At 44.3% G+C, this 16,497-nt stretch overlaps 2 protein-coding genes across 2 annotated transcripts in view; one reads left to right on the plus strand and one right to left on the minus strand.

Annotated features, from left to right (window-relative positions):
- mrpl11 (mitochondrial ribosomal protein L11) overlaps positions 1-16,497 on the minus strand; it is a 49,946-nt gene that overhangs the window by 11,053 nt on the left and 22,396 nt on the right. The gene's annotated exons all lie outside the window — the stretch shown is intronic.
- Positions 4,653-9,855, plus strand: tmem265 (transmembrane protein 265). The gene is given in 3 exon segments (XM_034138730.1): positions 4,653-5,719; positions 8,502-9,030; positions 9,032-9,855. Coding segments are annotated over 2 exon segments (1,062 nt in total). The 5' UTR covers positions 4,653-5,719; positions 8,502-8,503; the 3' UTR covers positions 9,567-9,855.

Here is a 16,497-nt window from a genome sequence, read left to right on the forward strand (position 1 = left end):
CTCCAGCCTCCGTGCGTATTATTAGCAATCCCATGTCAACCTCACTACCTTCTAACAGTGCCCTTCCCTCCCTGCGCCTCCCATAAAACAACACAGCAAGCGTAAACAAACTGGGAGGGAGCACTGAAGGAAAGTCTAATTAAATATGGATTAGAATAAAGGGTGCGTACGAGTCAAATCAGACCCTCAGTCCTTTCCTCACACGTTCAGCTCTCATTCCTTCCACTCTTGTCGGATAATGATCTCTCCCATCGACTCGGATGGCCCTTTCATGCCACACAATGCCATGAAAGAGTCTCCCTGACCAGCCGGAGATAATGCCTGATGCTTCTGAAATGTGCTTAAGCACGAAGGGGAAGACATTATGCAGGCAGAGGAGCGGCTGTTCTAAAGATAGACCGAGGCAAAGACTTCACACGGCCTCCCTGACCAGAGAGTCCTCCACTGCTATGAAAAAAAGAATGCTCGAGCAAATATTTAAAAGAAAGCTAACGAGTGGCAAATAAGAGGATGTGACACGACCCTCTGGGGGATAACACACAGTTTGCCCTAAGCTACGCATACAATGTAGTATCCACCAGAGACAGGTGATCACTTTTTAATTAAAGCTGTTCCACATGAGTCCGAGCGTCTCATCGTCTGAAGATAGCAGGCTGAGGAAGTCTTATTTTGCCCCCCGGGCTATTTTGATAGTAAAACTGCGGTAATGACTTTGATTGAACCAGGCTGGCTATAGCAGTCACAGCTTAAGTGTGGCAGGGGGATGGATTCCCATGAAAGCAAGGTCCAACTTCGCATGACATTTATCAGAGAGAGAGAGAACAGCAGCAGTTATGCCCTGGCCAAATCTCTAACCCCGCTCACTGCATCTGAGCATCTAATCATCCTGGAGTCCGAGCGGCTGGATAAATCCCCCGTCTGCCACCATGACTGATTAAATCCCAGGCGCTCTCCAGTATAAAATGGCTGCAGCCCATCACACGAGGCCTTCCGCGCCGGTTGTGGGCGAGGACATTCAGCCGCACATCTTCAAAGACTTCTGATATCCTTGGAAACGGGATTAAGCGCTAATCTACGAAGATTTTTCCCGCCGTCACATCCAGCTACGACAGTGGGCCCTAATTGCTCAATGATCCATTCAAGATCAGCGCTGCAGAGTCTTATTGCTCGTAATTATGAGAGCAATTAGGAGCTTGCAATTAAAAATCTTGGAAGTGTCCATTTGAATTGACCCTTCCACCATATTCTCTGCAGTCTTCTTTGACACTCCTTCCGTGTTAATGTGATTGGCCTTTCAGCTTCACTAACTCTTTTTAACAAGATGTAGCACTGGCGTAGCAGGATGGCGTGTGTGTGTGTGTGTGTGGGGGGAGGAGAGACAGGGCTGAGGAAAAGAGAGACAGCTGTGGTATATTAAAGATGTCAGAATGTGGCCAGCAGTCGTCGTGGTCAATATTTGAACAATGAGAAGAGGTTTGTTTAACTGAGGTGAACAGCGGGGGGAAGAGAGGAGTAAAGTGAGAGGCTGCAGGAGGTCCTCATGAATATGGGTGAGTGAGTTTTGTATGTTTATGTATGAACACTTCGGCCTCATTTCGGTCTGACAGGACTATCCGTTGAAGAGTGGATACGTGTGCATATTAAGCTGCCAGGGACTGCTGACGGGGAGGAAGTGTGTGCTGTGTGTGGTCACAGGTGTCTCTGCCTCTGAGAAAACACAAGAGGGGAAAATGGAGAGGAAGAGAAAGTGAAGGAGGAGATGAGAAGGAGAGGGTGAACAGGTCAAGAGGAGTATTGTGCTTATGGAAGCGTGGCAAACGTGGAGATAAAGGGACCCAGACCCGAGATAAGGCCTTGGGGCAGGACGGAGGATTAATTGCCCCAGGCACACAAGGCCACCTGATAAATTGCCGCGGGCCATCGACACAGCGGAGGGTCTGCGATACGGTGACGGAGGTGTTGCAGTGGAGAGAGGCTGGTGGGAGGTTAATTAAACTCTTCAGTGTGAAACACCCCCATTCATTACCTTCATTACCGTGTTCATTTAATCTGCTTCGCTGTTGGCATTTTATCACATTCTGCCCCATTGTACGTCATACAGCTGATTAGATTTCATGTTGAAAACCCTCAGCGGTAGAGCGGCAAACTGAGAGGCTGAGCAGCTCAGATTAGGTCTAACAGACACGAATGCACACAGCAAAACAAAATTAATTGAGTTCATGCTGGACATGCATTTTACCTGATGTTCTGCCCTGGAATCAATGGATTAGTCTTAAAAGTGGAAAATGGAAACGATTTTCACCCACAGTCTCCAGTGAACTGTGCTGAGGACAATATACAACCCTGTGAATAAGAGCCGAGGATCCGTGCTCACACAAGCATGAGTGGAGACCTGACCGAGCGTTCACATTCAGAGACTCTTCTTTATAAGCACCAATACAAGCCAAAACACTTCTTAGCAGTGCTTACTGATCTCTGCTTAGTAAAAGGCAGCCTACACTTTTTCCACCTGGCACAGGGAGAGGAATTTTCCGTTTGAGGGCACGGTGAACGCAAGGAAGCGGGCGAAGGGTGGAACAAAATGGATTGCATCACGACAAAACATCACATTTTCAACTCCATTAGGTCCCTCTCACAGTCTTGACAGTGTTGTGCTTTTTGCCACTTCAGATGATTAATCACGTGTGGAGGCTGCAGCAGAAACACCGGAGCCTGAACTGCAGGCAGCTGAGGCTCCACGCTGGAGATGTCTGAAAAAAAATCACAAGACACACTGATAGTGGAGGGGGGGGCAGACAAAGGAAGAGAGGCAGGGGTTGGAATAAAGTCAGGCTGCAACAACAACAGCGAGCAACGGTTTGACAAAGCCCGTGTGTGTTTATGGAGTAAGCAGAGGGATAATAGTGAGTTTTTTTTATTCAAAGGGGAGCTCCACTGATCCTCCACATCAAAGTCTGTTTCCAGGTCTTAGGGAGGACTACAGCATGTGAACAAAGTTGTGTAAATCCTTTTGTGGCTCCACAGGGAGCTCCACGAAATCCAACAAATTACCTCTAGTAGGGCTGTCACAATATTCTGACGATTGTTGTGGCAAAAGATTATTCAGAATACTAATATTTTGGAAATAACTATAGAAAAGCAGCAAATATAATTTCAGAAATATTCATCTTGAAAATGTTTTTACTGTGCGTTTTGTCTGTAGGCAAACACATTGCACTCAAAACACAAGTGTATGCAGTTTGAGAGAGTCTGTATCTTACGATCTTGTTTACATTTCACACATTTATTATTACAAAATACAGTAATTTACTTTATTCCACTGTACAGTATTAGATTTTAAATTCAGTTGTTTTACCGCATTTAACTTGCACCATCCCTTGCATTACTTCTATCTCTTCTTGCACTATTTTTAAAATGTATTTATGTCTTAACTATTGTGTGTTGCCGTGTAGGAGCCTCAGACTCTCGATTGCCAATTCCAAACCCACACTGCTGCTATTGTGCATAATATAACAAAACATTCCTTTGAACCTTTGATATCATATCAGAAACAAAAGCGTGTATTTATTACATGCTGAATAATTTACACAATATTATCTTATGTGTATTATTCATATGATATGAATACTGTTTATTGTTAATACCGTTAAGACACCACTACTGAGATCACAGGCAACAACTGTCGGGGGTCAAGTTGCATCGTGGGTATTATAGCTGCCAGATTTTTGGAAAAGGAAGAAAAATGCTTGTAATAAAAAAAGGACAATATCTCCAATTCTCCTGCAGCTTCTACTGTCCATCATGAGTGGGCCATGCTACAGGGGAGCTCTTAACTCATGTCTTACACTCCGGGAGGACACATGTAGAAAAAGCCAAAAGGCATAAGGTGACGGGATGATTTTTCTGTGTTTGTGGAGGTCAGCCTCGGTCCTGATGTGGAGCATGACTCAGTGCTGACGCCTTTAGCATACTTGGACAGTCTCTAAGCCCCATGTGTCCTTCCAAACTTCCCCAATCATGTCTGAAGCAAAAGGTGATGACTGCACAGTCCTGTGGACAGCCGGCCCGCCTGGCTGCCCCTCGCCCTCCTCTGCTATTCCACCGCTCTCTCTCCCCTCTCTGAAAGTAAGCCAGTGTGCAGAATGACCTTCAGCCACACCCACGGGGAGGAAAAACAAAAAACAAAAAAAAGGAAAGAGGAGGTGGGTGGTGTATAGTAGCAGGATGGAGGAGACATTGGTATAAACATGAGGAGAGGGTGCAGCGAAAAGGAAAGATGGGTTGAAGGACAAAAAAAAATGCTTGCTTAAGTGAGGAAAATGGAAAAATATCTCTTCTCTTGGAAGCCAGTGGAGCGCAGAGCTGAATCTGACAAGAAAGATGACTCTCCATCCCCTCTCTCACCAGTCTGATTAAACCTAACACTCTAAAATGAATCGGGCACACTGAAGGAGGGAGCGGAGGACTTGAACCTTTGCTAAAGGTGCACATTGGAATACCTTCAGATACACCTGAAAGAACAAGACCTTAAAGAAGTGGTGTTGCTATATGACATTTTCTTAAAAAAAACACATCCACGGCAGACAAAGGAACCACAATTAAATGTTTTAATGAGGAAAGCAGCAAGCTCTTTCTATAAAAACAGTTTCCATAAGATTAATTTTAGACTGGATCTGTCGCATACAAATACATCTGTCTGTACATTCCAAATCCTTCTGTTTAAGTGTGGAGGAAGCCTGGCATAACGAGTTAATCTACAACAGAGGAATGATTTCCTTGTGTGACTAAGACTGTAAGTAGACAGAAGGAGGACTAATTAAAGTTGTAACATCTGCTTTCGGAGCTCTGAGTGTGTCTACAGGCTAAAAGCGGCTTTCGCTCCTCCGCTCTTTTTTTCAGAAAGGGGTAAATAAGGTATGTTGCCTGCACCCTAAACAATGCAACTATTCTTCTGCAAGTACACAATCATCATGATTACCATAACCAATGAGTAGGCTATACTGTAACTGGGTGCTCTCAAATATTTATAGCATCTTCCAGCTTAACTTCCACAGCTGCTCCTGGAGGAGAGGAGGAGAAACTGAGGAGGGTGGGAGGTCTGGAGTGGAGCACGTAGCCTGCTTACAAATTAACACCACAACCGAAGTCGGACAGCGTGAGTGAGTTTCTCCCCGTCCTCCTCTCGCTGTTGCACCGCCTCGCAAAGCCATCTTCTCGGCCTGCGGTCTCCACTTTAACGATCCCACGGTGCCCCTGATGCCGCTGCCCCACTTCTGAGCGACTTCCCCCGGCTGCTGCGCACAGCCGGAGCCCGACGGAGCCGCAGCAGCCGGAGCCCGAAGAGACACACCGACACTGCGGGAGGTGACAGATCCGGAGCGGAGCCTCTGCAACAAACCACGCAGACATCGGCCATGCCAGATCTGCACGGAGGGGGAAATCTTGATAAGTATGAGCCGGGTTTTTTTTTTTGTTCCTGCAAACTCGGGTGTGCTTGGCGTGGCAGTGGCGATGACTTCCTCCTCTAACAAGCCTCGAGATGAGCCTTCTCCTGGAGTCTAAACAAACACGCGGACTGTAAGAAGAGGACTTTATCACCAAGATCATCAGCGACAATAAAATAGACTTTATTGGTCACACACTGCGCTTCTACTTGGGAGGAAAACGCCGTAAATCAAGCCAGGAGGATCCAAGCCCAAGTGGAAGACGAATGGTTTGGGTAACTATAGATTCACTTTACTAGCAGCCATGCACGGATAAGCACCTGCTGTTAATAGGGCAGTTATGAAACAGGTGTTGCAGAGAAGCGGTTTCACATTGATTGCTACATTTCCGGAGGATACAAGGCGTCGCACTGCATGCTGGGGCAGCTATTGATAATCATATTTTCAAGAAAGAAAAAAAACCAAGCGTGATAACTCTGTAAAAAAAAGAAATAACACAAAGCCCCTCGGGCAGCACTTGGGCTGCTACCTCACAAATCAACAGATGTTTCAGTCATGTGGCTCTAAGTCTGGAGAGGGGATTTATTCAGCAGGGCATTATCAGGGATTGCACACTGCCTGGCTTTCTATTAATTAATTAGTTTGCACACAATGGCATAGATGTTGTCCCGATGCCCTTGGTGCTCCACCTGTGATAACTGGGGGAGGATTTGCTCTTTGATGTGATTTTGAGCTCTTTCAGGGCTGTTTGTGGAGATAAACTGTGGGTGTACACACAAATGTATCTTTGCTCTACACAGATTTCTGTCCACAGGGAAATCACCCAATATAAAAACAAGTGGCAACCCCACCCCCTGCTTTATCTCTGTCAGTGTGTGATGCAGAGAACTTGGGAGCTTTATTGTTGGCAGATAAGGCAGACACATGGTGCAGATGGAGAGAGAGCCATGTTCATCTGTGGCACACAAGCTTAGAGACCACAAGTGAAAACAAATTGGGGGGAAATGGATTTGCAGTACATATCAGAACACATCAAAAATGAACACACCTTTCACCTGCACACCATTACATGCCATTACTCATGCTTACAGCAAAATGGGTTGCCTCATCTTGTCAACAGCAGTGTCATTTTCCAGACAGGGATATGATGAATTTGGTCATTATTGATGAGCAGAGTGGACAAATGGGCTGTCATCCCGGTCCCTCAGTCAGAGTGGAATAAATTACCCAGCGTTGACAGGGAGTCAAAACACAAACAGAGGCTGACGGGGAGATTTTTTCCGGGGTGAAATGTAAGGCTCAGGTGGAGTATCTTGAGAGAAATGACCTCGAGTAATAGCCAGCTGCCACAGAGGGTGTAAACTTCTCCAACCCCCCCCCCCGCCCAAGCTGCAGATTCACAATAAATAAAAGACACATTTAAAATCTAATATCCTCTCAATCTGCTTGGGGAAAATCACGCAATTTTGGGGGAAATGATAATCAAGTTGCAGTAAGCGGTGGGACAAAAGGATGGAGACAACCAGATAATACGAATGTTGGCAGGATCCACGCCTGTCCTCCCACAATGCCTCGCAGCAGATTAATCAGCCGAGATAGTTTCTTTCCTCATCGCTTTGATTCATTTGTTTCAGGACAAACTTTAATGTCTGTGACATTTCAATAGCCTTGGTGATGAATACATTTGGATTCATCCATGCCACGCTAGTGCATGAACTGCGTGTCTTCACATAAGTGGGTGGAAGTCACTCTCTATCTGCATTTGAATATTTTCCTCTTCATCACTTTCACCCCTTCTCACCCTGAGCTTATTTATGAACTATTACCATCACGCCGTAACACTTTATTAGGCATGTAGACAGCCAAGAGACCTATTAATCTTTCACTCGCAGTTGTATGCTCCTTCTCCATCCCCCCACACAGAATAGACAATCTCAAACCCTCTTTTTTTCCCAGAGGAGTTCCTCTTCTTCAATGATTCAGACAGCGGCAAGGATATGGCAGAGCTCCTGTTAGTCTTACAGAGAAGGAAGTGATGTGTCTTCCATCAGCAAGATATCAATACACACTTTTCACTGGCAGACTTTTCTCAGAGGTCGCAATCATGCTGACAATCTCTCGCTCGATCACCCCGAACTGTTGCCATTACGACACATCTGAGCTGATAGTGATTTTATATTATAATGCCATCGATCCAGTTGAGAGGTTGACACCCCCGAGTGGCGCTGAGCAGATAACAGACAGTCCACTGGTCGGTGCTGTGATTTCCAGCTAAACAGGATAAAGAGAGGTCGGTTCGATTACGCTGTAAAGTCAATGCTCATTTCTCACGCTTTGTCAATACTGAGGTTTGTACTGACCGCAGCTGAAATATGAGCTGCAACAAAAAGAGAAATCCAAATTAGCATTGCCAGCATGCTCTCACCCAACCGTACACAGTGTGTGCACAAAGACACGAGTCGAACGCCTCCTAAACAAATAGCAAGTTATCAATATTCATCTGAGATGAGAGGGGAATTTGCGATGATTAAAGACTGCAGAACAGTACGTGAATACACATGGCAGACTATAAAGGAAAAGAAAAGGCTTTGACAGAGCACCTAGCACATCAACGAAATTAATTAATAATTAATTAGATGAGTGCAAAAAAAAAGCATAAAATAACAACAATACACAGAAAAGTCACGGCTGAGGACTAGGAAGAAATAATGTGAGGAGTTTTATGGAAAATAAAGACTATTTAATTCACTTTGCCGCAGAGTTTCAAAAAAGCACAATAGCTTCTCAGCTTGAGCAGATAGATGTAGCTTTGGACAAAGATGAAGGGAGCTCACTGCTTACTGGGCAGCCAATATCTTTAACCATAGCAACAGGCGTCAAACTATTTGACATTCTGTTTGGAATTAATGCTCCGAAAGAACAAGCATGTTCTTTTCCTGCAGATTTGTAGTTTTTTTCTGAGCACAGATGGCGGTGTGTGGAGCGATGTGAGCAGAGTTTGAATTCTGCCCATGTTTCAGATTTCCCACCGATCATATATCTGTATCTCTCTTTCAGGCATGGTGCCCACGCCCCAGGTGTGCGTATCAACCCTGGTCACAGTGAGCACGATGGCAGTGGTGGACCTCTACCTGCTGGAGCAGAGCATGCTGGGAGCTCGTGGTCCTCCAGGGCCGAGTGTGTGGCAGTGTGCCGTGGTGTTGCTAGGCGATCTGGGCTTCCTGCTCGCGCTGCGCTTCGTGTCGGCCGGCGTGATGTCGGAGGCGAGGTCGCCACGCCGCGGCTTTGCCAACGCGCTCTGGTTCCTCTTCCTGTCGCTGCTGCAGCTCAAGCTCTTCTTCGTCTGCCATAACTACAGGCAGGAGCGCCGCCCCCCCGACCCGCTGGCCAGGAAGACGCTGACGCTGCTGCTGTCCATCTGCCTGCCCTCGCTGTTCCTCATCCTGACAGGGGCCGACCACATGACCCCGCAGCGCAGGAAGCAGGAGGTGCGGAGCCGGCTCCTTTGGGTGGTGGTGGACCTGCTGGATGTGCTGGACCTGCAGGCCGGGCTGTGGGAGGCCCAAGGGGGGTCGGCGGGGTCGGGGGGGGGTCGTCGAGCAGAAGCTGCCCATCTGGGCCGAGGGCCTGGTCTTCTTCTACTGCTACGCCCTCCTGCTGCTGCTGCCCTGTGTGGCCCTCACCGAGCTGGGGGCCACGGGCCTGCCGGGACAGAGGGGGCCCCGTAAGGAGGCTCTGTACCCGTGGCTCAGCTTGGTCACCATCAACATCTTCACCCTGGCCCTGAGGGGCACCGGCATGCTGTGGTACCGGGACCCCCGCGTGTCCACCGTGTTCCTGGGGAAGAACCTGCTGGCTCTGGCTGTGAAGCTGAGCTCCGCCTGGGAGAAACACAAGCAGGAGCGCGGAGCTGCCGGGGCGGGGGCCGTGGCCGGAGCAGAACTAGGAGACCCCACCCTGCCGAGCCAGGGCTCAGAGCAGGGAGAGGACCCGGCTCAGGGGAAAGCCTCCCCCTCTCATTATCACACACTGTCTCGCTCCCAAAGCCACAATCTCTCTCATGCTAGCCTGGAGCCCGCAGAGACGCCCTTAGGACCCTCTTTCATCTCCCATGAACTCTAGAGAGGATCTGAACATACACGCATGCACACAAAATGTGATCACACTCAGACTTAAACTCAGACCAGCAGGGTGAGTATCACAACCAAACAGATACATCGTTTTGAGTTTCAGTGCAACATTGATGGGTGTAATGCCGAGCTGTGGAAATGCATTTGACAAGCTTGGATTTCTGCACATTTTGTTGTGCTAATAATAACTCAAAATGCATTGCTGGGATTTGTGGGAGTGTGTTTTTTTAATTGAACACTGTGAACACATTTCAGCCTGTAAAGAATATTCCAGAAATATTTGTTGAAGTCGGCCTCTTCCCTTCTTTAATCTTGGCACAGCTGCCCAAACTGCCACAAATGTGTTGAATGTGTTGCACTCCATATACAGTTTCTCCTCTGTGATCTACTCTACGAGTTGAAATCATGTTGCTTGTCAGAAAAATGTGATCTTTCTTCCATTAGATGCCAGAATAGAGACCGTGACCTTTAGTCTACATTTCTCTCTCTGCCCCTTTCTCAGAGAAATACAGACGAGTGATGATTTACTCTTCCCTTAGTACCACAGAGCCAGGATTCAAAGCCCATCTGCATGTAAAACTCACACTTTACACGTTGCTACAGTATTTCAATGTCGAGTCAAATCCAGAGGATCCAAACCTTTTGGCTTGTAGCCTCATGAATCATGGTCTATTCACAGGGGATGTTCCCTTCTTGCATTTTTCCTATTTGGATATATTTTAAAGACCTAAAGGGGTGAAGTTTTACGAAAAAGCAAAGGTAAGAGAGCAAAATAAAATCTGAAAACTATGAACACGGATGTTTTCTCCTCATATCTCCTCTTGTAACAACTGGGAGGGTCCCGACACAATTGGTTGGCGACAGAGGTGCCACAGCTTCATTCAGACAAAAAGGAAACACTGGCTGATCACTTTTTGTTTTCTGACCAGGCTGACAGAGTGTCATCCTGCAGACTCTGTGGTTGATCATGACCGACAAACTGGTCCTATGACATCTTTGTTATATTTAAAATGTAGAATTTGAACTTTAGCTAATGATTTTCTAGATACATGCTGTATCTATTTTCTGTTAATGCTAATACTCTCCTGCGGCAATTCTAACACAACACAATGTGCATAACTCAAGATGCCAAATGTTTATAAAGACAGTTTCCATAAATAAAACCTTTCAATCGTAGGGCTTAAAGATGGAAATTGTGCGTCATCTTAATCCAAATCCAACACAAACTACGGTCTATTTTACAACAGTGTTTACAGAGACAGAATACCAATGTAAGTAATCCCTTTACTGTTTCAGATCACATTTAAAATTCATGTTTTGCTGTCGTCCGTACTTGTTTCAAAGTCTCCTTCAGTCATTTAAAAAAGGAAAAAAAAGCTGCCTGTCCCAAGCATAAATCCCTTTTTTTCCACTTTAGTTTAACTTGCATTCGAATTATGGATGGAGCGTTTCATTCTCTAATGTGTTTTCACGTGGGTGTTGTAGAACATGGGCATCATGGGATTAAGGGTCAGAGCAGCAGGTGTTGCCGATGTACCGTTCAGTCAAGTGCCTTGTTTCCTCATGGAGCTGCAGCCTCTGAGACCCCAGCAGGCGTACGTACGCATTATGTGAACCATGTGGGACTTGGACATATGCCATGTGTACACTGTGAAGTTATTCCACAGCTGTCTGTCGGTTACACCTCCAGGACAGAGTGTAAACTAATAAAGTGTTTCATACTCGCCTAGTGTTGACAGTTCATTGGCCATCATGTAGCAGCCTTATTGGCAGTCTGTCACCCACATAGGGTCCACACTATTCATAGCCAGGAGGCCCTAGGGACAAATAACTGCTTCATATGTTCAACAAATGCCACTATATTAAAGTCAATGGGCCTGTGCAGTCACAGAAAATTGCAAGGTTTTATGTTTTTTTCTTATGCTGGAAGGGGTGCATTCAAGCTAGAAAAGCAGGCTCTTTGCTTCTCAGTGTGGCACGCTAACAAAAGGCCGTCATTTATCACAATTATGCCGGCGGCCCCATCAGTTAGGATCCTCTCGCAGTAATCCTTGAGTGTGCTGTCGTGTTGTCTGCCTTTAATGTTGAAAGAGAGACGGGGTGTGCCTGTCAAGAGTTGTAGTAAGTGTGTGATGTTTTCAGAGTGCTCACAGCAGCACCCGCTGCCCTTTCCTCTTAGCTTTAATGATCCTATTAATTGAAATTGAGGCTATTTATCAAACGCAAGTGCTATTCGCAGTGCTTTATGCATGATTTACAGGCTATATTTAAAGGATGTATTAAGAGTAATGTACACACTCCGGCACACAAATAAATTCATTTCAGCGGGGGAATTTCTCTGCGGTTCATAGACTTTTAAGGAAAAACCACAGAGGGATATCCAGAGTAGTAGACGGCATCCAGCTCCAGCCTCCCCTCTTTCTTTCATCTCCGCCTCCCTCGCTCTCTCTACATTTCAAACATACGCAATTCTGGATGCACTCCCTGTTGGGCAACTACTCATATTTCTATTAAACTAAAAGCAGCGACTGCATAGGCAGCAGCCCCGGCGACGGCAAATGACTTCCTCCTTGAATTTGTTACACCTGTTAAGCTTGGGATACAACGCTCAGCATTTCCCCTCAGCTCCCACCAACTCTCATAACCTGCTGCAGAAGAAAAGAGCTCTAGCCGCTCTGCTGTTTGCTTTCCTCTTTTGCAGCTCCCTATTCTTTCATCCATTCGTCTGTGCTAATTTCACTCCAGCATGTAATTATTCCCCTGTCAGTTTCCCGCTTTTGTCTTCCGTTCCTTCTTTTATTTCTCTCGTTTGTTTAAATTTGCCCCGCAGCCGACAGGCAGCCTACCTCTCTGCACTTCTCCTGTCAAGGGTGGTTAGTCAGAGAAGAAGAAGTTAAAAAAAAAAAAAAAAAAAAAAAGCAGAGAGCAGAGGCTGGCTAAGATTAAAGGGCCGGAGCCACTGCCTATAGCAGAGTGGCTGCCGACTGCCATTTATTTACCGTTACACACAGTGAGAGCTTGATGGAGCACTGGAGCCCAGAGAGACAAACGCACACAACATGCTGCCTTGACAACAATGACCTCCCAAGCAGTTCAAAGGGAGACAACTTTAGACAAACATATGGCTTTGTTTTGCTCTGTCGAGCACTTGGTTACAACCCATCCCACCTCATTACCCCCGACACAGCGACAGCTACAGCCTACGAGCTCACACTCACTTACTCTGGCAGAAAGAGCCACATTTAACAGACAGACGTCTAAATCATTCATCAGAGCACACGCTTTTGGGCAGAACTTCAAAGTTTATTACCCGAGAATGAAATGCTGCAAAAGATTCTGAGGCTCTTACGATATGCAGTGTAATACTGGAGACAAAGGCAGAATAAAGTCTCAGGTGATGGGGTGACCTCAGGCTGAAACAGGGGATAAGTGAGTTTACCTGACGATCCAATACATGTTATAAAGAACTAGGGATGACATATTAGAGTTATGATGTATCTGGTTGACAGATTATTTAAAACACAGACTAATTGGATTATGGTTTAATTGTTAAAGTCAAGCTCCTTAAACGCAAGAATTCCCCACTTTTATTTGATTTTATATCATTGTAAATTACACGTGTTCAGAAGATACATGTAGTTTTAACAGCGAGTCTTTAAACTGAACTGACTGCACTAAATCCTCGTTGTCACCGACAGAATCAGTGGCTTTTAGCAGTGAAGCTCCACTTACCCATGATTCAGAGCGCGGCTGTGATTCACATTAATGCCTCTCTGAAAGTCTATTTAAATACAGAGATATGACTTCATCCGCTATCTTCAGTTAGGATCTTCTCTTAGAGGCAGCTCCCTGTGTCCCTGGAATAACTAACTGTACCTGCTCTTACCTATACAGTCTAAGGTGTTACTGATGAGGAGAAACTGCTTCATGAGGGAAATGTAGGTAATCTACAGCGAGGTGTGAATTACATCTGAACATAACCATTGATGAACAGCTCGTGTCAGATTTATGTGAAGACCATTTGTCAGACATTTTAATGCCCTGTAAAAACTGGATCACTATAATTTCTTCCATCAACCGTACTTTACTACAAGAGAAACTACATAAATCCAATGTGATGCGATTTAGATCTAGATGTGGAAGAGATGTCGTCCTCTTCTGGCACTTTGCCTGGTTTTGTAAAAAGGCTGTTTTAGTACGAATTCAGTAACACGTTGACCAAAGAGTTCCCATTAGATCACAAGCTTCTCTTACTGGGTATTTCCACTAGTCAGCAGATCTTCAATTTATTCCAAAATTAAATATATGGAGATTGTTTTATGTGGCTAGGAAATGCATGGCAGGAACATGGTAATCTAATTCCCCTCGCCTCATTCATGACCATTATTTGGTTAATGAATTAGTCTCCAAAGACATTATTTCATACACAAATGTCAGAATAGGCTGTTTGGTTCACACACAAATTTCCTGCGTTTCTCTGGAGGTCTTTGGTTGTTGGAAAGCAAGACGTTTAGAGATGTTACCTTGGCTTTGAAATAATAGATTGATCTAGAAATAAATAATAAAAGCTAATGTCTAGCAGCCCTATTATATTCGAATAAAAGGACACAATACCTTTCGGAAAAATTGGCATACTTATCAATCAAGTCAAATCAATCCAAAATAATTAATTAAGGAAAATAAGGTTTTGTTGATTCAAATAAATAAATATAATCACAAGTTGAAGTAAAAAGGGGCAAATCTTTTTATCTTTCTTTTATATTTTATCTAAAGGGTAAAAGGTACATCTCTGACATCAAGGTGATGTGATCAAGGCCTCTTTGAAGAAAATGTGTCAATGGAGTCTCCCTTTATGTTTCCCTCGATACACTGGCTTTTATTCTTTCTATTCAAAGAGGCTTTAAATGTGAAGGACAGAAAGTAGGCTCTTAAATGGTGTTTTGCAATTTAAAAAGGAAAATATCATGACATTTGAAATGATATATATATATATTCAAAAAACCTAAGAAAAAAAAAGACAGCCAAAGCCACAGAAATCTTCATTTTCTGATAACCCAGCATTAGTGCTTGTGTAGGCTGTTTTGAATGAACTGAGTTTGACAGCTGTGTGTCTGATGCTCTTGGAAATAAGGAAGGATACTCAGGAAGCTGATCCAGGATCTCCAAAGTGTAGGAACAAGAAACGACGAAGAAGGAAAACCTAATAAGACTGAACGTACTACTACTGATCTGAAGACCGTCAGAATCGATGTTGAATGTTTCCTAGCATCAAAACATACTTAAAAAAATCAAATGTAAGTTATGTAGAACAGGTCCACTCCAGAATAATATTACATAAGACTAGAAAAAAACAGAAATGTGGAGGTTAAAGACAAATAAACATGAGAAATCGTTTCAAAAATAAACAAAACTAAATGTTGTCTCAAAGAAAACTCCAAATGGGACAAATCAATGATTTAACACACTTGAAACAGAATATCCGTAGAGGACACGGTGAGCAACAACTATTCTGAGGTGAAATTGAGGAACAAAAACAGGCGGTAAAGATCACACCGCATACTTGTCGAGGATATGAAAGAAACCACTATTCCTATTCTTGCCTGTTATCTTGAGCTGTCGCATAAATCAGACAATGCAAAATGATCATTCCAACTAGGGCATCTTTAAGAGAGGGAAACCGTGTAAGTTGGGTTAAAAACACCCATAGATATCACTCACACCCACTGATGCCGACATGTCAGCACTCGTGTCACTGTGACAGGTTTTATATGATGCGAGAGAAAGGGAGAATTGTTCAAAAAGGTATGAATTCTACTGAGTTTATATGTATGTCCATTGGGAGTGGCATTACAATGATCAGGGTTCATACACTTTTTCACCAATGCTTCTCCATGACTTCTCCATGACCTTTACCTAATTTTCCATGACCAAAAAATTACTCTTTCTCAGCGGTACCACTGAAAATGGTTTATTTTAACATGGAACAGGAAAATAAGGTCTGCATATGAAACATGTTGTGCCTATCTGAAACAAATCCAATAGGCTTACTAGCTTCTACACGCTAAAGCAACTAAAATCTCTCACCAGCAAAATACCTCGTCAGTTAAATGCCATTTTACGTTTCATTACTATACAGTATTTATTATCATTATAGTATTACTATTTCGGCGATTAGATAAAATATAAAATATATTTGATGCAACTTTAGTTACATTTCCATGACTTTTCCAAAACTTTGGGAAAAATATTGTTTTCCATAACTTTTCCAGGGCCTGGAATTAGCATTTTGAATTTCCATGACTTTTCCAGGTTTTTAATGACCGTAAGAACCCTGAATGATTCCCTCCGTCTGTCAAGTAATGTGCATGTGCTATAAAAAAAAAAAAAAAGTTGCCAATGTTAAAGGTGAATCATATTCTTTATTTCTACAATTTGTTCATGTTTTGGAGTCAGGAGTAGTACAAACTGAAAAACGAAATGACCTCCAGGGTTGGGAGTTGAGGGACAGTGAGAGAACCCTAATTCCCAGTTTCCAGAGGATGAGAGGGAACGTATGTGTCTCCAGTGAAGCTGAGGGGAAAGCAGATTTAGCTGAGCCTCAAATGTGATCAGTAAAAATCTTAAAAATCAATTATACATCCAACTGGTGAACAGTGCAGGGACGGTAAAATGGGGTTATTACGGTCCCTTCACTTGGCAGCAGTTAAAACTCCGGCTGCTGTATTTTTCAGAGAGAATGAGAGATGGTGAAATGGGATTAGATTAAAGCACAGATCCTCCCCTTCATTACTGGAGAAAAGTGGATGTTTTCCAACTGTAAGAATCATTACTGGAACTACTCGTTGCATTTTTCATTAAAAAGGCGAGGTCACTGTCAAACATCATTTCAAAGGATATGACCTCTGTGTGCCTGCAGGACTCTA

The sequence above is a fragment of the Trematomus bernacchii genome, unplaced genomic scaffold, assembly GCF_902827165.1.
Source record: "Trematomus bernacchii unplaced genomic scaffold, fTreBer1.1, whole genome shotgun sequence".
NCBI classification, from domain to species: domain Eukaryota; kingdom Metazoa; phylum Chordata; class Actinopteri; order Perciformes; family Nototheniidae; genus Trematomus; species Trematomus bernacchii.